This window comes from Podarcis pityusensis (genome assembly GCF_964106645.2).
Source record: "Podarcis pityusensis genome assembly, chromosome: 11".
NCBI lineage: Eukaryota > Metazoa > Chordata > Lepidosauria > Squamata > Lacertidae > Podarcis > Podarcis pityusensis.
This window is the reverse complement of record NC_138036.1, coordinates 15454260-15480638: the sequence shown is the minus strand read 5'-3', so window position 1 is coordinate 15480638 and position 26379 is coordinate 15454260. Positions and strand designations below refer to the sequence as shown.

Genomic DNA, 26379 nt, shown 5'->3' with positions numbered 1-26379 from the left:
AAAGAGTCCTTTTCCAGGGTTTTGTTATTTTGTTTTAATATAAGACTATGAAGCCAATTTTATTCTGTAAAACCTTCAAAAGAAGAATCCGCAAGGGAACCGTATTGTGTTTTATCTTATGCAAGAGAAACTCACCCTGGCCAATATCATCAGGAATCTGATAGCATGATGTGAGGCTAAGCTTGAAGTGTGAATCTTCCAACTCTAGGCTTGGAATCTTGGAGGGTGGGGCAAAAGGCAGCCGAAATTTGGAGTGATTTCAAGCGGGGTGGGATTCCTAATAGGTTTTGGGGGCTTTTCGAGTGGCAGTAGATGTTCTGGGGTGTTCTAGGTGTTCCAGAAACCACCATTTCCCTACCCCCAATAAAATGCACCAGAATGACACTACAATACTGGGTTTGGAGCAGTATGGGGAGATATGAAAGAGCTTGCAGTGAATGGAGTGTGCGGAGTGCAAATGGGGCTGCAAAATAATAGTGAAATATTTGAGCTCAGCTGCTGCCTGATGGACATGACGCTCCTGGAGTTCTCAGAAGCTTACTGTATATGTATGCATTTATTTGCTAAATTTATATCCCACCTTTCCTCCCAAAGGAGCCCAGAATAGCTCCTTTTTAGCAGTTCGTTGGATAGAATATCAGCAGTGGTAAGCAAATTTCCCTGGAACAGAGCCTGCTTATACAGTGGTGCCTCGCAAGACGAAATTAATTCGTTCCGCGAGTTTTGTCGTCTTGCGATTTTTTTCGTCTTGCGAAGCACGGTGTCGGGAAAGTTTTGGAAAAGCTTCAAAAATCACCAAAGTCTTTAAAAACCTCAAAAAAGGCCACCACACCGCGTTCTATGAGTTGCTCCTCGAAGTCAAGTCGCAACTGTATTAACGGTGTTAAGAAAAAGGAAACAAACTTGCAAGACGTTTCCGTCTTGCGAAGCAAGCCCATAGGGAAAATCGTCTTGCGAAGCAGCTCAAAAAACAAAAAACCCTTTCGTCTAGCGAGTTTTTTGTCTTGCGAGGCATTCGTCTTGCGAGGTACCACTGTAATCACTGATCTCTCCCTGCAGTGTGGAGTGCTTGGTCCTGTTCTCAGCTCACATTATATCGGAAGAAATCCCGATACACCTGGAGAATAGCCACTGTGAAGCAAGCCCTAAATCAGGCATAGGCAAACTTGACCCTCCAGATATTCTGGGACTACAACTCCCATCACCCCTAGCTAACAGGACCAGTGGTCAGGGATGATGGGAATTGTAGTCCCAAAACATCTGGAGGGCCGAGTTTGCCTATGCTTGCCCTAAATGGTGTCCCAGGATTCTCTGCAGCACTCAGGGATTCTATGCAGATATAATGGAAATAATTCCTCAGAGATACATTTTAAAAAAAACAACAGAAAACAACCTTCTTCCCTATCATCCCCCTCGACAGAGTTGCAAAACTAGTCAGAGAGAGGGAGAGCCCTTTGCCAAAAGAAATAAATAGCAAGCAATCCAGGCATGCAAGCATTCCCATGTGTGGAATAGCTCTCATTGCACATGTTGCTTGCGCAGATACATGTAAGTATGTATTTAATTAGAAATAAGTGTTAGCCTGGACCCAGGCGATCCATCGCCAAGCCAACTGAGCAACGGTTTCCACACGGAACTTCTTCAAAAGTACATGTAATACAGGCCATGGTGGGGCTTAGATCTCATTTCCGTGACTATTGTCCCTTTTGAAAATATTGTAGGGAGGTATTCTGTTTCCTTGTGAAGAAAGATTCATGCATGAAGAGAGACTTGGGAGTGAGATCATTTTCAAGAGCGATTCCAAGCCTGAATCAAGAAAGTGGAATGGAATAGACATTAGATCAGTGCATGCTCGTGTCTGGCTAAGATAATAATATTCATCATCAAAGCACAGGGCAGATGCTTCTGACCTTGAGATAGTGAAGAGAGAGCAGACAGGAGTGAGTGACTGGTTTAGCATACATTGCATGAGCTTTAGGGTCACGTTGAATTTGCAGGTTGGCATCTGTTGCCCCTACGTGTCCTTTATGAAAGTGCCTGTCTTATCTGTTCAAGATAAATAAACGAGTTGGCAATAAAACTCAAATTGCATATGTGTACACTCAGCAGGGGGAGAAAATGTTCTCATCCTGTAAGTATTCTGAGCCCTTGGAAGGGAAAACACCATAGCTCAGTGCTTTGAATGCGGAAGATTCCAGGTTCAGTCTCTGGCACCTCTGTTTGGTCTAATCCAAAATATTGTTCGTTATTCCCATCGTCCTTGATCATTGGCCACAGGGTAGGTAAAGGTAAAGCTATTCATTCCAGACTATTGTCTAAACAAAATAAAAAAATTCCTTCCAGTAGCACCTTAGAGACCAACTAAGTTTGTTATTGGTATGAGCTTTCGTGTGCAAGCACACTTCTTCAGATACACGCATGAAGTATTTGTTTAGACTACGGCAGACCAACCTGTAACTAGACTATTGTCTACTTCTTCATGTTTGGGTATTTTTTGCTTCCTTGAAGCTGCCCATTCACAATAACTCTGAGAGGTAGATAAGGTGGTGGAGAGATAATAGGGGACAGTGCAAATTAAGCCCCTGATCCGCCATGTCCAGAGCTCTGCTGGGCTCCACTGACCTCTGCCATGAAGGAAGCTCAACCACCAACAGAGAAGCTCTGTCAGAGAGAGGTGGCCCAGTACACCTTCCCAAGTGGCAGGAAGGAGCTGACACCAGTATCTGCCCACAGACAGTTCTTAAGAAGAATGGTTTGGGGCAGAGAGGCTCCTGTGCCTACCATGCTGCTATCACATGATGCCAGTGGACCTGATCTGCGCCTCTTTTCTGTTCCAGCCTAGGAACTGTCTCAGAAAAGGGGCATTTTTCCTGACCTCGACCTTCCTCTCCAACAGGTGCAAGTTCCAAGTCTGTGGGTGCAGTGCCAGCAACACCACTTCATCCAGCCCCTGATGGCCAGGGGTTAGGATTGTGCCTTGAGTTATCCATCAAATAGCAGTGGGCTTCCCAGTCCAAGTGTAGCACCATGGCTCTTTCAGAGGATAGACTGATGGAATTAGTAGCTGGGTCATGAACTGCGGATCTCATTTTGTGCTGTCTTCCAAGCAACAAAAACTCAACTTGGTGTCACTGAATATGCTGTGTAGCTAATGGTTTGTGGTGCTTTCTTTCTTGCAGGTTGCTTTGTTGCCAAATAATGCTGCTGACCTTAGCAAACCAATCACAGGAGAAAAAGTACTTGCATCCAATACATTAATACCAGGTCCTCCTGGACAGCCAGGTGATCAGGGTCCTCCAGGTAAAGCAATAAAGTAGTTAAACTAATTTTTATGTTTATCATATTTGTATACTACCATTCGTACAAGGAGCTTAGAGTAGGAACAACCATCCATCAACACACACACACACACACACGGTATATACGTACACACACACACACACACACACACACACACACACACACAGTTAGAGCCTCAAAGCATGCCTTGTTCCATCTGGTTTATCCCATCCCAGGAGCTGTCCAAGGTTCTGCAAGCTTGATTCTTCCACACCTCCTCTCCTAACTGAAAATATTCCATTCCCAAGCTATATATTTGTTTAGTGATTAGTGAATCTCTGGACTGGGAATTGAGAAAGGTTTCTCAACTTTCCTTGCCAAGCTCAACCTGTCAGATCTCACTCTTTGTGCTCTTTATATGCAGGAGACATAAAGAGCTACAGTATTTATTCCATTTATTGCATTTCTATCCCACCTTCCTTGCAAGCTGGGAATCAAGGCAGCTTGTGACATTTTAAAAACATCATTGTGAAATACAAAGTAATAAAAACACATTCAGAACCAGCATTAAAGTACTACTATTAATACCGTGCAATAAAGTGCAATATCATTAGAGTCAGCGTAGTAGAGTGGTTAGAGTGTCAGACTGGGATCTGGGAGGCCAGGGTTCATATCCGCACTCAGCCATGAAGCTTGGTGCGTGACCTTGGGCCAGTCACTCTCTCCCAGCCTAGCCTACCTCACAGGCTTATTGTGGGGATTAAATGGGGGAGCAGGGAGAAACGTATAAGCCTCCTTGAGCTCCTTGGAGAAAATGCAATCAATCAATCAATCAATCAATCAATCATGTGGTTGTTTTGTTTTATTTATGTAATTGTATCATAATCTTTGGGCTGAATTGATCTTATTTTGGCCAAGATACAAGGCAGATGGTGCAAACCTCTGGGCTCCTGGTTAGTCTCCCAGCAATTGAGACACAAACTAAAGTAGGGGTGTTGCTTCTCCCTGTTGTTCAGCCCCCATTCACCAGCCACATCTATGAACCCACTGACAGCCTTAACTATCTCCCTTTTATTGCAGGTGCCACAGGTCCGCAAGGGAGCCCTGGATTTCCTGGATCTCCTGGCCCTCCAGGTCTGCCAGGCCCTAGAGGAGCAATGGGGCCTATGGGACCCTCTCCAGACCTGTCCCATATTAAACAGGGCAGAAGGGGCCCCGTGGTCAGTATTGCACCTCCGTTCCATAAATGCACGCAGCGTATTGGTTGGGTTATTGCATGTTCATAAGGACTGCGGTTTTGTTTTTCAGGGTCCTCCGGGAGCACCAGGAAGAGATGGAGCAAAGGTGAGCAAGCAATTCTTTCCCCTCTAGCATGTGTCTTATGAAATGTTGCTCCCAGTTCCCAACTAATTGGAAGGCAGAAGGAAGGCAGCAGTAAAGCTGGGCCTATCCCAAGAAACAACAAGCAGAGCCCCCTTGTGGCTGAGTAGTGTGAGAGTGCCTTGCAAGTGAGCTTCTGTATGAATCGGGCATACAACATGGCCTGCCTGCTAATATAGATTGTTTTCCTGTTGTTCCTGCCTAACCAGTGTGATGGTCATGTACAGACTGAATCTCCACCTGATACCCCTGATATCTCCCAAGCTCAGGATATCTGCAGACCCAAATCCTGATACAGTAATGGAGCCACAAATCCATCCTATTGAGCATTGCAGTTTATCTTTTATCACAGATCAGGGCCATATCTCCTTAGATATGTCTTGAAATTGAAGGTTCTATGCTGTCATAATATTGTCCATCTGCTATATTAATTGGAAACATTTTTAGCCTACATCTAGGGTATAAATGAATCTATTGTTCATTTACTTTATGGTAAATTTGATTGGAACTATTCCCAGTACAGATAGATTTGGCTTTTGGGGTGAAGTTGTTTTAGAGTTTTTCCCTGCTCTGGAATAATCATCAAAGCTTGGTTCAGTTTGTTGATTTGAATACTTACAACAGATAAAAAAAATGTGATTAGAACTATGATACTTAACTTTGATATGTAACAAAAGGTAAATGAAATCAATGCTTCACACTTAGTAGTGTGAGAGCCCTGCTGAACTCAGTCAGAAATACACCTAGTGAAAGTCCCATTTAACTCAGTAGGATGTTCAAATGCTTAACCTTTGCTTCAAGTGTAACTTTTCAGATCACTTAATGCGTGGTTTGAACGATGATTTAGACTTTTGTTCATTGAATTTGTTTTCTGGCCTTCAACTCAAAGGTTTGCAGGTTGTTAGATAGCAATACAGTATATTAAAAATATACAAATCCATAGTAGAGGTGGTTGGGGGGAAAACCAATTTAAAATAAGTATCATAAATGAAATATCAAATATGAAAAAAACTACATTACAATCAGGGACATGGGTGGCGCTGTGGGTTAAACCACAGAGCCTAGGACTTGCTGATCAGAAGGTCGGCGGTTCAAATCCCTGCGATGGGGTGAGCTCCCGTTGCTCGGTCCCTGCTCCTGCCAAGCTAGCAGTTTGAAAGCATGTCAAAGTGCAAGTAGATAAATAGGTACCGCTCTGGCAGGAAGGTAAACGGCGTTTCTGTGCGCTGCTCTGGTTCACTAGAAGCGGCTTAGTCATGCTAGCCACATAACCCGGAAGCTGTACGCCGGCTCCCTCGGCCAATAAAGCGAGATGAGCGCCACAACCCCAGAGTCAGCCACGACTGGACCTAATGGTCAGGGGTCCCTTTACCTTTACATTACAATCTAGCAGCAACCCACTTCTCAACCAGTTTCATATGCTTGAGAAAACAAATGCATCTTGATTGACACCTAAATCAATCTGTTCTAATGCTACCATCCTTTATACACTAGCCTATATATACACACTGAATTCAATGAGACCAGCTTTTGAGTAGACATGCATAGGATAACACAGTAAGTGATTTTGCATGGTGAAAGTGAGATGAGGTCTCTACAGAGTCGAAGGGACATTTTGATGCAGGTTCCTTTTGAAGGATGGAATAGGTCTCCAAGTTATGGTTCCATTTTAATCAATGAAAATGATGTTTGTTACAGGGTGACAGAGGGGCACCAGGAGAAAAAGGAGCACCGGTAAGTATCCTATCCAGTTGCAATGCAATGTTATTTATTTATCCAATTCCAAATGTTTATTTACATACTACCGGTTGGACTAAACGACCCTCTAACTCTACAATTCTATGTTACAACAACTAAACAGTTGCACTAGCATAAAGCCGTTGAGCTACACAACATAACTTCCCCTCCCTCTCATCTCTCTGTGTAGCCCTCCCCCCATGTGTTTCTAAATCTGTTGCGGGATTGCTCCCAACCCCCCTCCCCCCCCCAGATCAAATTTAGGAGGTTCACAGGGAGAGGAAAGGCAAAGTTCCATTGCACATCCCAAAGTGCTTGTGCTAGCATAACTGTTTAGCTGGTTACCACCCATAACAGCATGAAATTAAGGGCTGCTTCATGCATTTCTTTTTCCTATAACACTGTTAAATATACTAATATTAAGAGCTACAGTGACCAAAATCTGCACCTCAAGATTGCCCCATCCAGACAAATGCACTGGGCATGGGAACGCTGAAAAACTGACCCCTGTCTTCCAGGGCTACTGATAATTGTATGGGTGGAATAGTCTCTCCCATACCTGTATCCCTTTGTCCCTCCAACTGCAATCAGTTGGAACAGTCTTCATTTATGCTTTGGAACTGCTCTGAAGCACACATGGGGCTCCAGACTGAGGACATTGTTTAATGGTTAGCAGTATGAAGATGTGAGCATGTCTGTTTTTCAGTCCCAATAAGTGCCTTCTGTGCTCTTCCCTTTAAGCAATTGTTGACGTTTCTTTTAATGAAATAAGTGGTGAAGACATGAACGTCTCGTATCAGACACTCTCAGTTCCTATACAAAGCCAACTCTGTGCCCACAATAGTGAGGGTAACAGAATCTTACACACTGAAGCATTTCTCATTTCTTATTTGAAATTTGCATTCAGAAAAGATTCAAGTACAGATTGTTTTTCCAGACTTCAATTTTCATTAGTTTCCTTGCCTCTGTTTTGATAATCTATCCAAAACTGGTGCTGTGATGTACTGTAAGTCATTAGGAACCTGAGGGACTAGTAACTTAATTGTCACCCCTGTAATATTTCCAGGGGCCACCGGGTTCTTTTGACTTCCTGTTGCTAATGATGGCCGACATCAGAAATGACATCGCTGAGCTACAAGAGCGGGTGTTTGGCCACAGGACTCATTCATCGACTGAAGAGTTTCCATTACCTCAGGAATTTACAAACTATCAGGACATAGTGGATCTGGGATCCGGAGAAGATTACAAACAAAGGACTGCGTCAAAAGACTCCCGAACGTATAGAGAAGGCAATCATTAAAACGAGCTTGTGACCTGGAAATAGTAAAACTTTGCAGGGCAGTGGTCCACAAGTCATTTAAGCCAGCGTACTTACACATATTCCAGTTTAGCCCCATGGAAATGGGCCCATGTACACGATTCACTGAAGTTACCGTCTTCCCTTACTATAGCACTGCAGGCAGGACCAAATTAAGAGCCAGCTAGGTGATCAGCACCCAGTGAGAATTATCCATTGTTGGAATGTGCAGGTGGAGAACTGCATACGAAAAACCAAGACCTGATTGTAGGTAGAAGACGTATGTGTTAGAAAGGAACAATCCTTTCTACTCTTTTCCTTAACATGCTGTCTTTTGTCTGCATGGAGTTGTTTGTTTCTAAGATAAGGAGTGTTCAAATGTTTGAACTTCTGGTTTCTGCCTGAAGTGCTACAGCTCAGCGGTTTATGATGGCTATATATTACCTTCCATATCAGAGGAAGAGTGTGCTTCAGAATAGCTATTGGTGCAGAACACAAGTGGAACAGCGCCATAACATTCATGCCCTGCTTGTGGGCATCCCAGACGCATCTGGTCAGCCACTATTGGGAATGGAATGCTGTTCTAAATAGACCTTTGCTCTGATCCAGCTGCTCTCTTAGGTTGTTAATAACAGATGCATCCCATGAGTCTGCTTATAGTGTAACTCGACTCTCGAGAGCAAGGGGCATCAGGAATTTGGCTGTCACCCAGGATTCCCATATCATACTCTGCTCACATCTAGAGGAAAGATTGTGCAGATATAGCTATGAACATCCACCTGCACTGCCTTCCTCCTGTTCCTTTTTTCTTTTGCAGGCTGGACAGGATACTGGTTGACCATGATTATATATCTTCAATTTTTCTACATCTCAGAACACATTTCATTCTCCTTTGTCTTCCAGTAGGGGAGCAGCTGCTGTATCTGTGACTTTAAAGTGTAGACAGTTTTAAAGGAGCTCAGTTGAAGGAGCAAGTTGGATGTACTCCACCTGTTGAGATACTCCCAAATAATTATGCCGTGCTGTTGGCCTCCATTTCCTTGCCACCCAACTCCCTGATGCTGCTGGTGGGAGTTGAAGGTGAGGACATGTACAACGTGGAGTTGTAAATAATTGTTTGCCTTCTCATCTTCACCATGGCACTCCCTTCCTCTCGTTGCACCAAGGATACAGCGTGTGCAAGGCAAGGAATGGGACTTTCTGCATTCACGCAATGGCCTAACATTAGCATAAAGGAGGAAATTTTACATCTGCAATGAGTGCTCAAAAGTAGGCAAGGGTCTTCAAGTGCACCAGGGTAATTTTCTACAGCCGAGTGACCTATAAGCTACTTTAGGTACTAGTTCTGTGGCTTAAATGATTTGTGGACTGCACTGTTAAAAAGAGTTGTACAATATTTTAAAAATGCACTGATAATGTATAAAGTTTTATATGTTTTATTGTCCAAAGTTTCTCAGTTCCCTTTTTTACAGAGACGTTTACTGGTAGTAACACAATCCAGCTGTATTATTTGTTAGCCCAAGAACTAGCCCCAGAACTGTCTAAACATGGACAAGATAATATATTCTGCTTTGGAGCAAAAAGTAAAAAATAAAAATCCTAACGCATTGGTAATTCCAAGTGCAGTGGCATAATTTGCAGTCAGAGGTAGCTACAAATGCATGACGTTTCCTTTTTCTTAGCAAAACAGTGAAGTTCGGGAAAGTGGCCAAGTGTCAATGGTTCATAAATTGTACTTTCCAGCCACGAGGCAATGACCTTGAATGATCCCCATTTTAGGTGCAATATAAAATTGCCTGTAATCAGACTTCTAATCCATGTATCTTTGGTAAAATACAGTCATGTAGTCAGTTCTCGTTCCATATTCCCCTGGCTGCAACTTGTACGCAATGCCAATTTAGTGCTGACGGGGGAAGAGATTATGGCTGGTCCATGGTCGAAAAAGAATATACTGAATATATCCCCTACTTAAATCTAAGTCCTGATTTGAGGGCTGCAATGCTCAAGGGCTTTCACATCAGTAGTGGTACTTCAGAAAATCTCATGAATCTAGTTCAGTTCGCTTGATGGCTTTTTTTCTTAAAAGCCTGTGCGATGGGCCAATTGGATTGGCTCCTTGGGTTTTTAGTAAGGGGTAGTGGAGAATTAAGGTATGAAAGCAGAATAGCCAGAAGAGGCAGTGTGGGCACGATCCAGCAGACCTTAAGTCCCATTGCTTTCAGTGGGAGTGAGCCAAGTGCAGGCTTTGACTGACTCACGCCCACTCTTATTTTACGAAAAGAAAAGTATAATCAAACCATTCACAACGCTTAGTGTAATGAGAATATTCTGTGTTGTCAAAAGATGGTTAAGTTTTGCTTTTTGCTTTTTAAAGGCTTAATGTGTCTACAGAAAAAAAAATACCAGCTCCCTAGAACGTGTTTTTAAATGGCCACAATTCCAAAGATTCTATGTATTGCTGATTAAGCATCATTATTAAAAGTAGGTCCATTGATTTCAGTAGAAAGGCGGCTTGATCCTGTGCATGTTTACATAGCAGCAAGAGCCACTGAGTTCAAGGGGACTTGCTCTTAGCTAAAAGTGCATAGGATCTGCACATATGACAGCTTAGCCCCTTGGTGTGTATGCTTCTGCAGTAGGTAGCAGTAACCAAAAATTAGCCGAGATGCAGACATTGAAAAGTTTTTGCTAAAGATTTCCCAACTGGCATGAACAAACACACAGAAGAAAGGAAGAAATAATATTCTATAACCTTTGAGTAATCCCTCGAGATCTCAACGCAATCCCTGTCCGAGACTGTCTGTAACTGTGCAGACAGTTCACCAGGAATTTTCCCCATGCATGCCTCACAGTAATGAGTGGATCTGGGGCAAACTCATTCTCAGTAGATTTGTGGCCGGTCTCTCTTTGAGATCATATTTCACAGTAAACGAGCGGAAGCAACTGGAGGTTAACAACGTGACCCATAATTTTATTACTTTCCTCCCTTTTTTGTAATAATAAAAGACACAGAGCTTTGTCCCTTTGTACACATTTAGAAAGCTATGCAACACACAATTATTTATGATGATTATATGAAGTACTAGAGAGTATAAAAAGTGACTGTGATTATGCAATGTATTTGCAATTAAAGAAGAATATTTTTTCTTATTTCGGTACTGACTCCCTTGTATCTTTTCCAACTTCTTTTTGAAATGGTGTCTATGAAGAGAGGCCAGCAGAGACAAACACTGCACATTGCTGGAGGGCAGTGAGTGTGACAGGCTGACACATATAAGCTATTTTTCTCAAGCAGGTGCTACAGCTTTTACTGGCTGACTATACAAAGTGGAGAGGGGGGATATCCTTCAACTGTGTGAACGAAATCCTCAGGCCGTAATTATGTTAGGTGTAGTTTGGCTGTAAAGCAAATACAAAAGTATGTCGTTTTTGTAGATGTGGCCAGTGACAAACCACAGTTGATGGGCACCTCATACCATCTCTCCCCAAGTCGGTGCCCTTCTAGACCACAGCACCCAGCATCCCTCATGCTGGACTCCAACAACATCTGGAGAACAGCTGCTTAGGAAAGGCTGCTTCAGAAAGCCAGCACCCAGGCTCCCTCGATCAAGGTGGGGCTCTATAGTTTAAGGTTGCCAGGCATCCCCTGTTCCCGGGGACAGTCCCCAGATTTGCAAATCTGTCCCTGGACAAAATCCGTCCCTGGAATGTCCCCAGATTTGCAAATCTGTCCTTGGGAAACGTGGCAGCAGCAGCCTCAGCAGCCCAGAGCCAGCCTGTTAGCGCAGTTGGCTCTGGCTGGCTTCAGGAGCTGCTCACTGCTTGCTGCTGTGTTGCAGGAAAAATGGCAGGCGCCACGGCAGCCAGAGCCAACTGCACTACCAGACTGGCCCCTCCTGGGCAACGGCCACCCGCCCGTGACTCCCGAGCCTCCCCTGATCTATCAAAACAAAGGGGGAAGGAGATTGGGGAAGGCTTGGGAGTCATGGGCAGGCAGCGGGCTGTTGCCCAGTTTTTTAAAAAAAACTGCACATTTATGTTTCACAGGGTGCAAAAGAAGGGCTTTGCACCTTTATACCAGTGTGGTGTAGTGGTTAAGAGCGGTAGTCTCCTAATCTGGGGAACCGGGTTCGTGTCTCCGCTCCTCCACATGCAGCTGCTGGGTGACCTTGGGCTAATCACACTTCTTTGAAGTCTCTCAGCCCCACTCACCTCACAGAGTGTTTGTTGTGGGGGAGGAAGGGAAAGGAGAATGTTAGCCACTTTGAGACTCCTTAAAGGGAGTGAAAGGCGGGATATCAAATCCAAACTCTTCTTCTTCTTCTTCATACAATATGCATGTGTGCTTGGGCCCAGGGGCTTTTGCCTCACCATCCCCACTACTGACACCCTGTTGCTACTCAGCTAATAATAATAATAATAATAATAATAATAATAATAATAATGTGTCCCCAGATTCATTGAAAAAAATCTGGTAACCATACTATAGATGAAATGCCAGGTTTACAAAGCGAGGGGTGGTCTTGGTTCTTGGAGATAACCGGTTGGTTCTGTGGGGAAATGCAAAGTTCACACCAGTGCCCCAAACTGGGTGGACCGGTCCGCAAGTTTCAGGCTCCATCAGGGGAGAATACAATGTGTTACGGCTTGCAGAGCTCAGGGAGGTGCACCTCCATCAAAAGTCCCTGGAAAAACAGATGCTCTCTCTCCACTCGCGCCTGTCTTCCATAATGCTGAATGATGCATTAGCTCTATACAGTGGTGCCTCGCAAGACGAAATTAATCCCTTCCGCGAGCCTCTTCGTCTTGCGGTTTTTTCGTCTTGCGAAGCACGGCTATTAGCGGCTTAGCGGCTTAACGGCTTAGCGGCTTTAAGAAAAAGGAAACAAACTCGCAAGAACTCGCAAGACGTTTCGTCTTGCGAAGCAAGCCCATAGGGAAATTCGTCTTGCGGAACGACTCAAAAAACAGAAAACTCTTTCGTCTAGCGAGTTTTTCGTCTTGCGAGGCATTCGTCTTGCGGGGCACCACTGTAATAGCAATCTCAATGGCTTACACCTATCTGCACTCAATTGCATGATCATTCACCAGTTTGGCTTGGGATGAGTAGGACTGGGCTCAGGGTGGGTTGATCTAAACCCAAGATGAAAATTTGCAAGGGGAGGAGCATTGGTTTGAATGAGTGGGGGGAGGGGGCCCTCCAGCCTAATTAGTCCAGGCACAGCTCCCAATTTGGCCGATGAGGCTGTTCCCTTCCGTGCTCCACACCAGATGTTTGTGTGCATTTATTTATTATTACATTTATATCCCATTTTATCCTCATGCTCACAGTGACCCTGAGAGGCAGTGACTGGCCCGAGGTCACCCTATGAGCGTCATGGCTGAGCGGGGATTTGAAGCATGGTATCCCAGATCCTAGGCCAACACTTAAACCACTACATTGCATGGGCACTTATACATGTAGGGCAGAAGCAGACATGGCCACATAAAAACCACCCCCATCGTTCTGCCCAGACACTGAGATCCAGCGCCGAGGGCCTTCTGGCAGTTCCCTCATTGCGAGAAGTGAGGTTACAGGGAACCAGGCAGAGGGCCTTCTCGGTAGTGGCGCCCGCCCTGTGGAATGCCCTCCCATCAGATGTCAAGGAAATAAGCAGCTATCTTATTTTTAAAAGACATCTGAAGGCAGCCCTGTTTAGGGAAGTTTTTAATATTTAATGCTGTATTGTTTTTAACACTCGATTGGGAGCCGCCCAGAGTGGCTGGGGAAACTCAGCCAGGTGGGCAGGGTATAAATAAATAATAATAATAATAATTATTATTATTATTATTATTATTATTATTATTATTATTAGCTTAAAAGTGAAGTCCCAATTATTATTTTGCAAGTGGGGCAAAAGTTAACCCTACTGGCATCAACTGCACTTGGGAGTTTCCCAATGGCAAGACCTAAGTGAAGCCAAAGCGGGGGGGGGGGGTTGCTCCATTTTGAAACCAAACTGATTTTCCTCTCTGGAAGAAAGTTCTGCTTCAGGAGCAAGCCAGTTGACTCTGGGAGCTCTCCTTCAAAGGCGCTTGCTCTGTGTGTGTGTAGCTTAAAATGGAGCTCCCCCCGCCCCGCCCCCCGCCGTCGAGGGAACCTAATGTAATGCGTTTAGCAGTTGGCCAGAGTGACCTCCTCACATTAGAAGTGCTACATTAAAGGATAGTAGTCTTAGAGGAAAAGTGATCTTTGTATATGTCAAATCTGATTCTTACCATATTTAATTCTTCCAGAAAGAAAAGCAGGATAAAAAATATTTTAAAGCAAATCAATCCAATATGGAGCATTTCTCTCCTCTTCCCCCTCTCCACTTCTGGGAACCACAGCTATAAGGAAAGATTTATGGGAGAGCAGCTATGTTAACAAAGGGAAGTGGGTCTGTAAGCCTAGAGGAAAAAATAAGGACAGGCATGTTGCAATTATGTAATACAATGGTACCTTGGTTTTCGAACGTCTCCGTTGACAAACGTTTCGGTTTTCGAATGCCATAAACTCAGAAGAAGAAGAGGAGGAGGAGGAGGAGGAGGAGGAGGAGGAGGAGGAGGAGGAGGAGTTTGGATTTGATACCCCACTTTATCACTACCCTAAGGAGTATCAAAGCAGCTAACATTCTCCTTTCCCTTCCTCCCCCACAACAAACACTCTGTGAGGTGAGTGGGGCTGAGAGACTTCAGAGAAATGTGACTGGCCCAAGGTCACCCAGCAGCTGCATGTGGAGGAGCGGAGACGTGAACTTGGTTCACCAGATTACAAGTCTACCACTCTTAACCACTACACCACACTGGCTTCCATTTTCGAATACGCCTCAGAAGTCGAACGGCTTCTGCTGAGTGTATATGCTATTTTTCTCAATTTTCTCTATGAAATTTGCAGGCCGCCCTCTGCGCCTCGGTTTTCAAACGTTTTGGAACTCGAACAGTCTTCCGAAATGGATTACGTTCAAAAACCGAGCTACCACTGTATTTGAAAGGATGCCATAAGAGGGACAGGAAGTGTTCACTTTGGCCATAAAGGTTAGGACATAGATAGTAGTAACATCACCAGGATTTCTGCTTGCACAATGTAACTTTCCTCCCCGCACATGTCCCCCAAGACATCCCCAAATCTGCTTCAGAGATTTGGGGATCCTTTACAATGGCTTAAGCGGAAGCTTCGAGGAAGGAGAGGGGGAAATGTTCCATTACACGTGCAGAAATCCTTGGGCCGGTGAAGCAAGTCACTTGGTGCTATTTTGAAATATAACCCAGAGTTGAACATGGGGACTAGGAGAATTCCTTCCGTTGACAAGTCACAGGTATGGAGATGGAGGGAGACTATGCCTTTACTTAAACAAAGCTAGGTAAAGGAAACTAATCAAATAGGATCAGGCCTATAACAGGGTGGGCATGTTACAAGTTTTAAGCTGAACTGCAAAGAAAAACACTGTCCCAGAAAGTTCAAGAAAAGCATAGGACATGCTTCTGACGCAGCAAGCTGAATGTGCCCCCCAGCTGCCGTAAATTAAAAGCCTTCCTATAACCATTGCTGCTTATATAGTCCCATAAAGCAAAACATGTATACTGGTGGCCTGCCATTGGACAGCTATCGGAATGTATTTAGCTTAGCAGCTCCACAGGCACGATTTACCTTAAAGTAGATTGCCGCCTCTCTGGGCGGGGGGGCACAATGTCTTACCTGGACCTTTATCTGGCTATCTTGTATCCTGGACTGTAGGATCTCTTGGATGACTTCCTACAGCATGGTTCTAATGAAGACATTATTTTAAAAAAACATTGTCTAATGGAGACCAGGAGAGTTACCAGTGAGGAAGATGGGCCGCATGACTCCTTAAACATTTTGGTTAGCGATATCCAAAGAGAAGCAGCCAGTGCTTAGAAATGTTGTGACTGCAGGACTGAGAATGTTTGACTTGTCCCTGTGCCCACCACCCAGGCACAGTTTTTGTCCTCCTTCAGTAATTGCTTTTGATAAGAAGGGTCTATCGGCGTAGCTGGTTTCTGTCCACCAGCTCTACACGTTGAGAGCCTTTTGTTCTGAGTGGACCATTCTGCTACTAGACCTCTTCCATCAAATCCAATGACTCCTCATTTTGGAAAGCCCAGCGCATGAGCATTGCTAACAACAATCCCAGGAGACGCAGTGTTTCGTTTTAGTGCATGGTGGTCGACGATACAGCAGATTGCATTGCTCATTGTGGTAAGTCAAAGGCCTGTAGAGCAGATGTTCTGGGATACTCCGAGAATTCCTTTTGTTGTTATGAGTTGTATATCTGGTTAACTGGACCTGCCTCGTGTCATTCTCCCCCACAACTGAAAATAACAATGTTTTTACTTAGTAACAATACACAGGACTGAGCCAATTTCTTTTTGTTTTGTGAACCTTGAAGGGGAAATGAGTTTGTCCTGTCCTGTCCTGTTCAGAGAGACATTTAGTAGACAACATAGTCAAACTACAGTGGTACCTCGGATTACATATGCTTCAGGTTACATACGCTTCAGGTTACAGACTCCGCTAACCCAGAGATAGTACCTCGGGTTAAGAACTTTGCTTCAGGAAACAGAAATCGTGCTCCGGCGGCGCAGTGGCAGCGGGAGGCCCCATTAGCTAAAGTGGTGCTTCAGGTTAAGAACAGTTTCAGGTTAAGAACAGACCTCCAGAACGAATTAAGTTCTTAACCCGAGGTACCACTGTATTGGTAAGTTGGTTATAACGTTCCACCAAGTGGTGCAGGGAATATTTACTACTTTCTTGCTTCCTCAAGGGTTTGTTTGTTTGTTTGTATCAAATATAATCGTTTCACCAAGAGGTTCCATCCTTACCATGATGAGGGACAATTTGGCAAATGGTCATGTGCTGTCACCTTACATTGCCCTCTGATGAAAACAGGTTCCACCTTTTCCCAAGCACTGAAACTGTCATGTGTCACATGACACGACCCGTATGCGTTCCAAGTTGTGATGGAGAGAAGCATGTGTTGGTGATTTGCCTTTTGAAAGCAGTGCTGATGTTGCACACAGCGAATTAGATCTAGGTTATTTAAAAAGCAAACAACAGATGGAAAGCATTTCACAAAGAAAATGGCTTCTTCTCCTTTGCTTTCCAAGCCATGTGAAAACTCTTTGCAGATTTCTGCCGCAACTGATTAGCTTTTAGACTGTCAGAGACTTTTTTGTCCCAAGGTTACTGCCAAATATTTGGCTCCCAAAAATCCAGGAGGCATCCTTTAGTTCAGCTCTTGCCTTTGGCTCCAGACTTCCACTACCTGACGCCCTCCAAAGGTTTCACTCATTCATAAGGTTTCTTGCCTACCCTTCACAGTCCCATCCCAGGACAGGTTACAACCATATAGTAGAAAATTATAAAAACAGATAAAACCATTGGAATTCTAAAACGAGTAAAACCATTCCAAGTGCAACAGAGCAGTAAAGGTAAAGGGACCCCTGACCATTAGGTCCAGTCGTGACTCTGGGGTCATCTCGCTTTATTGGCCGATGGAGCCGGCGTACAGCTTCCAGGTCATGTGGCCAGCATGACTAAGCCGCTTCTGGCGAACCAGAGCAGCGCACGGAAACGCCGTTTACCTTCCCGCCAGAGCGGTACCTATTTATCTACTTGCACTTTGACGTGCTTTCGAACTGCTAGGTTGGCAGGAGCAGGGACCGAGCAACGGGAGCTCACCCCGTCGTGGGGATTCGAACTGCCGACCTTCTGATCAGCAAGTCCTAGGCTCTGTGGTTTAACCCACAGCGCCACCCGCGTCCCAACAGAGCAGTATAGAGTCGATAAAAGAGATGGGTCGTTGGAAACTGCTTTATTCCTAGTCAGACCATTGGGTCCATCCAGTTCAGCACTGTCTAAAATGACTAGAATTGGATCTCCTGGGTTTCCAATTCCCCCATCCCTACCTGGAGATGCTGGGGACTTAACCTAGGACCTTCTGAATGCAAGGCGGTGCTCTGAAACAAAATCCTTCCCCAGTGTCAGGCTTCAGGGACCCAGCTTTCTCCCCACCCCACCCCACCCCCTTGGCAGTAGATACGCAGAACAAAGAGAAAGGAGTCTCTTACCAGTTAGAGATTTTAATGATCACAGCGAGAGAACAAATAATCCATTCCTCAGAATGAAGGGGCTCCCAATTAAGGGTTCCACCCACTTCCTCCCTAGTCCCCCCTCGTCACTTCCGCATCTTGCAACCTGATCTCTCAACCACTATGCTTTCTGTGCTGCCACCTTATCTGCTCTCCTTGACCTTGGGCTGAGCAGATGGATACTTTCCAGCAACACTGAGTCTGTTCACTCTCTCTCCCAGTTCTTCTTCTCCTAGCTGTTCACCACCCAGTTCTTCCCAACTTCTGTCTATGTCCCTCTGCGAACCGCTGTTCCAAATCTATACCGTCCCACTGCTCCTGGAAAGATCCAGGATCCTGATCAGGATCGGGGGGGGGGAGGCTCCCACCATTCCTCCTCAGTGTCGCCCTTCTCCGCACAGACCCTGACACCCAGGCTGTTACTTATAAAAAAGTTATGTCCATGACACTGGGAAGTCCCTCAGGGGTATTGACAGAAATATATATGAAACATCTCACAACAAAAGGAAATCTTCAGGCATGTGACGTCCACAAAAATGTTTGTTCACAAGGAACCCCACCTCCCACCCCGTCCCAGTTAGGATGCCAAGACATAGGAGGACTAACAAGCAAGCAATTTTCAGTGGTGGAGAGGAAGGGCAGGTCCAGCGGGGTCTGGTCACTGATGCCACTCCTGGAAGGAAGACTCCCAGGCAGAAGGTTATTCTTAAAATCCAGATTAAAAAAGAAAAAGCAGCCAAAGATGCCAGGAATGCATTTGTCTATCAGAACCAGATAAACAGCAAGAAAGATGGACGAGGTGAGCTACCTAAGCCTTTTTCACACATATACTGATAGCCTGACTTCTGCGTCTCGACAGTAAAAATTGTACCATCCCATCACACACGTACACCCAGTATTAAGAGATTATTTGCAATTAAATTTATTTCCAGCAAATTACGGCACTGAATGTGTAACGCATTATCGACTTCAGCCTTTGCTCAGCCTTTGGCGCACAAAGCAAGCAGCTTGACTGATGCACTGTGTTTGGGCAGCATCCAGCCATTGTTAAGTCCCATTGATTGCTTTGGATGAATTAATGGGGTTTTAAAAGTGCTTAAAGTTGGCTAGATTGGTATCCTATATTTGAATCATTAGACTTTATAGATAGTGCGTTAGTTAACTATGTCATCTGATTGTTCATTTGGACTGGATTTCCAGACTTTTGCTGGGGTTCAGAGGGTTGTAGCATTTTAAGAAAACCAAAACATTGCAGTAATTTTGAAATATAGCATCAGGGGAAGGAACATACACGAAGCATAGGCTATGAGTACTGGATCAGAACTTTGAATCATGGTATCATCAAATCATAGAATTGTAGTGTTAGAATGGACTTCAAGAGTCATCTCGTCCAACCTTCTCTGATGCAGGAATCTCAACTAAAACATTCTTGACACACGGCTATCCAACCTCTGCTTAAAACCCCAATGCACCAACTTCTGAAGGAGTTGTTCCACTGCTGAACAGCTCACACTGTCGGAAAGTTCTTCCTGATGTTTAGTCGGAATCTCCTTTCTTGTAACTTGAATCTGTTGGTCCTGGTCCTACCCTCCGGAGCAGGAGAAAACAAGCTTGCCCCATCTTCTATGTGACAGCCCTTTAGATATTTGAAGATGGCTATCATATCTCCTCTCAGTCTCCTCTTTCCCAGGTTAAATGTACCCAACTCCCTCAACCAGGTCAGGTTCTCATAAGATTTAAAGAACAGGGAGTACCAATGGGAAATAGGGAAGGGGGAGACACTCCCATTGTTCCTGAAAACATTATATACATACAGTTACTCAGCTACTCTAAGAGACTGGTCTTCATACTAGGGCACCAATGCACCAGTTCTCCATATCTCCTTGTTCTAATCCACTCACCAGGCTTAGGGGAGCCCTATGGTTTTCTTAAGGAAATCTGCCCTGAGTGCTCACTGGAAGGCCACATCCTGAAGCTGAGACTTCAATACTTTGGCCACCTCATGAGAAGAGAAGACTCCCTGGAAAAGACCCTGATGTTGGGAAAGATGGAGGGCACAAGAAGAAGGGGAAGACAGTGGACGAGATGGTTGGATAGTGTTCTCGAAGCTTCCAGCATGAGTTTGACCAAACTGTGAGAGGCAGTGGAAGACAGAAGTGCCTGGCGTGCTCTAGTCCATGGGATCACGAAGAGTTGGACACGACTAAACGACTAAACAACAACAATAGTTCGACGAAGTCCCTAAGTCCCCTGTGAGGTCTGAGCATGCTTGGTGGCTACAGAACACTGACTGACAGGACTGGGGGCAATAACTGGGTGAGAGGACGAATGGGGCAGAATATTCTGGAGGACACTGAACAACAACACTCAATACTGCAACATATTGTTGCTTTATTATATATCATAGAATCAAAGAATTGTAGAGTTGGAAGGGACTTCAAGGATCATCTATTCCAACCCCCTGCAATGCAGGAATGTTTTTGCCCAACGTGGGGCTCAAACACAAAACCCTGATATATGTAATTATAAGCCGTCTCAAACATTTTTCATGAAAAAGGCAGACTAGAAATATTACAAATAAATATTTTGGGCAGTGCTCCAGAAAGTTTTACTCAGAGTAGACCTGCTGAAATTAATGGACCTAACTTTATCCTGTTCATTAACTTCGTAAACTCAAGGCAAAATTATTTACACCTGTGGCTCTCCAATGATGAACTCAAGAGTCGATTGCAAGAGAAAATTCCCCCTTGAAAAGTCCTGTGGTCAGCCAACATTGACACCTCCACGTGTCACAGAAAACCTTCAAAAAGAATCTCAGGAGTGCCACGGTAACGTCACACACAGCAGTCCTTAACAGCGGGTGAAGGTGGAAACACTGCATTTCTGATTCTAACCCGAATCACATGGCACATTTGTCGGCAGTGGAATGTGACCCTGGGAAGGAATGCAAAGCAGGCATGGAAAGACCTGTGAGAAAATAGGTGAGTAATATCTAGGATGATTCGTTGCTCTCCTGCTGCTGGCCAATATATATCAAAAGGAAAAGAAACAGCCTTCTAGAGGATATGAAAAAGTCTGGCGTTTCCCATCCATTAGTTTGCAAGTAAAACGACCTTGGGGAGCACGTAGGTAGAAGCCCAGATAGCATAAGAGCTGATCAAAATGTGGAGGAAATTAAAGACATGTGTAGCAAATGAAGTGCGAGGCTTATCTACAAGGAAATGCAATATCTATCTGAAGCGTGGAGAACCTTTGACCCTCCAGATGTTGCTGAACGACAGCTCCCACCATCCCTACCCAAGGGCTATGCTTGCTGGGGCTGATGGGATTTGAAGTTCAGCAACATCTGGAGGGCCAAAAGCTCCCCACACCCACCTTAGACTTTAACATGGCATAAGGGATGTTACCAAAAGCAACTGAAACCTCATGTATGAAAATGCCCCAAACCAGTAGTATTTCGTAGCCAAATTCTGCCAGGAAGCACTGTGCCAAAACAGCGGCTCAGAATACTACTACTACAAATAATAATAATAATAATAATAATAATAATAATAATGGCGGCCACACTCCCTAAGGCACTGGTCTTCAACTAGTAAGGCAGAACACATAACTAGGTCATGACCCCATCTAAGGTGGGATACAATAGCAACACTAGAAATACATGATTAAAACAGGTTTACTCACATGAAAAGACTTGCCAGGATCCAACAGTTACAGTGATGAAAATCAGGCAGGCAAGAATCCTTAAAAATCACAGAAGTCCATTTTCCAGCTCATAGTGGTATACACTCCCTTGAGGAGAACTCACTGACAACCTATACCATTGTAGGAAAGAAAAAGAGCATGTGCAGTGACAGAAAGAATATTAAGTTTTCTATTGTTCCCCCTCCTGCCACAAAAGTTTACAGGATGTGACGTCATACATCCCCCTGCTTGTGACTCTCTAGCAATCATGCATTTGTGATTTTGGCTGCAGATTATCCCACACTGGAAGCACAGGCATTTTCTGGGCCAAGGTGTCTCTCCCCACAAGAAAAATAACACAATGGTTGTATACTGTACAGCAAGCCAGGCATATGTAACCTAAGCCGTTTTGCATGTTTGCCCCTGTCAGCCACATGGGCAAAATAATGCCCTAGGTGTGGGCAGCATTCCTAACCCCTGGCATCAAAGCCACCTGAATAAGCCCCACCAGCGATCACCACAATATCCTTCTATTCTCCTAATGCAACAAGTTTATCCTTATTCCAATTTAACCTTTCAGGAAAAGAGGTTAATGAGTTGGGATTCCAAATTGGCCATCCTGATTCCATGCCAGACCCATTTGCTCAGAAGGCAGCCTAGATAATCTGTTTATTAGGAGCGGAGAAAAATCCCCTTTGTGGCCATTTTTTATTTAATGACTCACCTCCCCATAAATGGCTGCTCTCCCCTTTATACCCATTTTGTTCCCACGGGGGCCTTCATTGTCAGAGATATCAATGAAGTGTCTGCTGACCACACACTTGTATCCAAATATTTGCGCTATTCAGAAGTGAATTGCTCATTCAACTAAATGCTCAATTATGCCAGGGTTCTTTTAATTAGAGGGAATACTTGGGCCAGGTAGCCTGCATGGGACGAGGAACAAATTTCTCAGCATATGGAACGCATGCACAGCAATAGGGTACTCCATTCGCTCTATACATGGAGTAGCCTTTAAAGATGGTTTCAGAGGCTGCAATTGGTGCAGAATGCAGTGGTCAGAATGCTGAACGCTCTTTGAGTTTATGAGCAGAGTGAGGCATTGCTATTTCAACTGTGCTGGTTCCTTGTTTGCTTCTGGGCCTGATAAAAAGTGCTAGTATTAACCCTGAAGCCATGCTGGCAGATGCAGCCCCAAACATCTGTAGGGGACCAGGTGGGCAAAGGTTTTTTAATGGCTTGGCTGGCTAGTTGCCTGACTGGCAGCCTGAAAAGACTGCCTTCACTCATACAAACTTGCCTGAGCCTTATGATTCTCCCCTAATTCTCCCCTGGTCTCCTCGCTGGTCCAAATAGGACTAATTTAGCCAGCTAGCCCTGGTGATCATCTAATGTTTATTGGGTGGATTTCCCCCCTAAATTGATTTTTGAATTCTGAATTTATTGTTATTCATGTTTTATACTGTATTTTATGCTCTTTTTTTGTTGCATCAATTAAGTGTTTTAAATTTGTTGTTAGCCGCCCTGAGCCCGGTTTTCTGAACCGGGAAGGGCGGGGTATAAATAAAAATGTATTATTATTATTATGACTCTTGAGTTGAACTATTGTTTAGGGGTTTTGTTGTTGGGAGGTGTTGTTGTTATTGATATAATATTTTTGTATCTATATTTTTTAGATCTTTTAGATTTATGTAAGAAATTGAGTTTGGTTGTGTACTTTTTGATGTGTTTTATTCATTCATGGCTACTTTTGTTATGTTTGCGATTATGTTAATATTTTCATGTTGTACGCTGCCTTGAGCATGGTTTTAACTATGGAAAGGTGGCATACAAAATGCTAGTGCTGATTGTCTTTGGAGAGTCTGCCCCATCACCATTAGAAACATACAGTAGTTGGTTGTGCATTAGGAGGACAACGGGTGTGACTTCCTAATGTATAGTAGGCTATATTTCATCTATGCAAAAACCAGACATTGATATATGCATACGTACAGTGGTACCTTGGTTCTCAAACTTAATCCGTTCAGGAAGTCTGTTCCAAAACCAAAGTGTTCCAAAACCAAGGCGCACTTTCCCATAGAAAGTAATGCAAAACGGATTAATCCGTTCCAGACTTTTAAAAACAACCTCTAAAACAGCAATTTAACATGAATTTTACTATCTAATGAGACTATTGATCCATAAAATGAAAGCAATAATCAATGTAGTGTACTATAAAATAAATAAGACAGTATTTTAGATGATAAAAATTAAAATGATTATTATTTTTCTTACCTGCACTGATGTTAGTCATTGTTTGGATGGGGGGCTTTTATCCATTTCCGCAGTCACACAATCAATCAATCCGTAGCTGAACTGGGTTTCACACAGTCAAAAAAACAAATTAACCGAAAAAGCCTCAAAAACAAAAATGCAAAATAAATAGCAAAAACAAAAGTGCCAAACTTAATCTGTTCTGGAAGTCCGTTTGACTTCCAAAATGTTCAAAAACCAAGGCACAGCTTCTGATTGGTGCAGGCGCCCCAGAAACGATAGCCGACAACCGCATCGGACATTTGGCTTCCGGAAATCAGAAACCGGAACATTTACTCCCGGGTTTTTGGCATTTGGGAACCAAGGCGTTTGAGTACCAAGGTACCACTGTACATATCCACCCAGGCAAATAAAATGGCATTGTCACGCATCAATGACATATTCCATCCAGACAAAAATACTCAAAATGGTGTGGATCAGGGCCAGTGTGAGACATGGCTTGGGAAGGAGATGGGAAAGTCTTGTGGGCCACATAGAGAGGCCTAGTCACAGCACCCAAGGCCTTCCGAAGACACACAACTGTTTCACACTGAGGTTTCTGACAGACAATTATTCCCAACAATGTTTGGTGTGCGCGAGGTGAGGGCCCATTCTCTAGCACGACGCCTTGCTGTACATGCATACATGTTTAGGAATTTGTGTTTGCATGTTCAGATGAAATGTGTAGTGTGTAGCCACAGCAAACACAATTGCCCTCTTTATTGTTTTTTGTGGGATTTTTAATCAGGAAAAAAGAAAAGGAAAACACCACAGTGCACTTGGCTCCCCTCTGGGGTGACCTCTGGTGGTCTGGGAGGGGGGGAAACTTCCCTGTGAATCTTTTCTCCACGCTGTAACTTCAGCGAAGCTGCAAGCTGGTGTTTTATCTTGGTTTAATTTGTATCTTTCACTGCATTGAATTGCATTTAGTCAGAAATCTTGGTAGAGCTAGTTTTTCTTCAGGACCATCAAACCTGCAGCTAGAAAAAGCATAGGGGGTGGAGGAATGAAAGGAGCAACACTTGTTCCATTTTGCACTTAGCCAGTTCGGCCATCAGATGTGGGGCCAGTAAGGGCCTGATACTTTGGGTGGGATTATATATTGACTGCTTTACTTCTGGTTTGAATATTGCAGGTTTGCTTGTTTCTTTCACTTGTTACACCATGTTGTTGTTGTTGTTGTTTAAAGAAAAGAGTATAAAATATTAGAGAAAAGCAAGACAAATTTGGAGAAGCTTCACTGCTGGAGCATATATTAGCCACAGGAGGGGGGATCTGAGCCATGGGGCGGGGGGAGCAAAAGTCTAGGATGTATTTACTCATCACTTGCTTAATCTAACATACAGTTTGGCTCCATATCACATAGCCAGCCCCAGATTGGGGTGCATGACAACATCCCTAAGGGCAAAGCCAAGCCAACTGGAAGTTACCACGGCACTTCCTCATACCCTCCAACGTTCCTCTGATGAAAATAGGGACATTCCATTCCATAACGATGATTTTACTATTTATACCCCACACAATTTACTGGGTTGCCCCAACCACTCTGGGCAGCTTCCAACATACAGTGGTACCTCTGGTTACGTACTTAATTCGTTCCGGAGGTCCGTTCTTAACCTGAAACTGTTCTTAACCTGAAGCACCACTTTAGCTAATGGGGCCTCCTGCTGCTGCCGCTGCGCCGCCGGAGCCCGATTTCTGTTCTTATCCTGAAGCAAAGTTCTTAACCTGAAGCGATATTTCTGGCTTAGTGGAGTGTGTAACCTGAAGCATATGTAACCTGAAGCGTATGTAACCCGAGGTACCACTGTACAGTGGTACCTTGGTTCTTGAACTTAGCTCGTTCTGGGAGTCTGTTTGACTCCCGAAATGTTCAAATAACCAAGGCTTGGCTTCCGATTGGCTGCAGGAGCTTCCTGCACTCAAGCGGAAGCTGCGTCGGACGTTCGGCTTCTGAAAAACATTAGCAAACCGGAGCACTTCAGTTTTTGGCGTTCAGGAGCCGATTTGTTGGACAACTAAGCTGTTCCCAAACCGAGGTATGAATGTATATAAAAACACAATAAGGCACTAAACTTTAAAGAAAACTCTATACAGTTGTACCTCGGGTTAAGAACTTAATTTGTTCTGGAGGTCCGTTCTTAACCTGAAACTGTTCTTAACCTGAGGTACCACTTTAGCTAATGGGGCCTCCCGCTGCCACCAACGTGTGATTTCTGTTCTCATCCTGAAGCAAAGTTCTTAACCCGAGGTACTATTTCTGGGTTAGTGGAGTCTGTAACCTGAAGCGTATGTAACCTGAAGCGTTTGTAACCTGAGGTACCACTGTACAAGATTGCCTCCAGATGGTTCGGGAGTTGGATAACTCCATACCCTCCAACATTTCTCCAATGAAAATAGGGACATCCTAAGGAAAAGTGGGAAATTCCGGGATCAAATCAGAAACTGGAGCGGCTTCTCTAAATCAGGGACGTCCTTGGAAAATAGGAACGCTTGGAAGGTCTGCTTCCTGAATCAATCACCTTCAGCCATCTGCCGCCAGGGCTGTGGATTTGAGCCCCACATTGGACGAGAGATTC

General features: G+C 44.3%; 1 protein-coding gene and 1 long non-coding RNA gene across 3 annotated transcripts in view; one reads left to right on the top strand and one right to left on the bottom strand.

The window, feature by feature from the left end:
- The window catches only part of CCBE1 (collagen and calcium binding EGF domains 1), a gene marked incomplete at its 5' end in the record, with an annotated part of 157642 nt that extends 146799 nt beyond the window's left edge, over positions 1-10843 (top strand). For both annotated transcript variants that reach the window (XM_080973592.1, XM_080973593.1), the window contains 5 exons: positions 3180-3300; positions 4360-4499; positions 4588-4623; positions 6358-6393; positions 7463-10843. In XM_080973592.1, the coding sequence (XP_080829718.1) occupies positions 3180-3300; positions 4360-4499; positions 4588-4623; positions 6358-6393; positions 7463-7696 (567 nt within the window). In that variant the 3' untranslated portion in view covers positions 7697-10843. The remainder of the gene's footprint in view (positions 1-3179; positions 3301-4359; positions 4500-4587; positions 4624-6357; positions 6394-7462) is intronic.
- On the bottom strand, positions 1387-23089 carry LOC308458804. The gene is made up of 2 exons (XR_013977681.1): positions 21509-23089; positions 1387-1806 (listed from the first exon to the last, which is right to left on the bottom strand). It is a non-coding gene; the product is annotated as an uncharacterized lncRNA (long non-coding RNA).
- Between the last annotated feature and the right edge of the window lie 3290 nt (positions 23090-26379).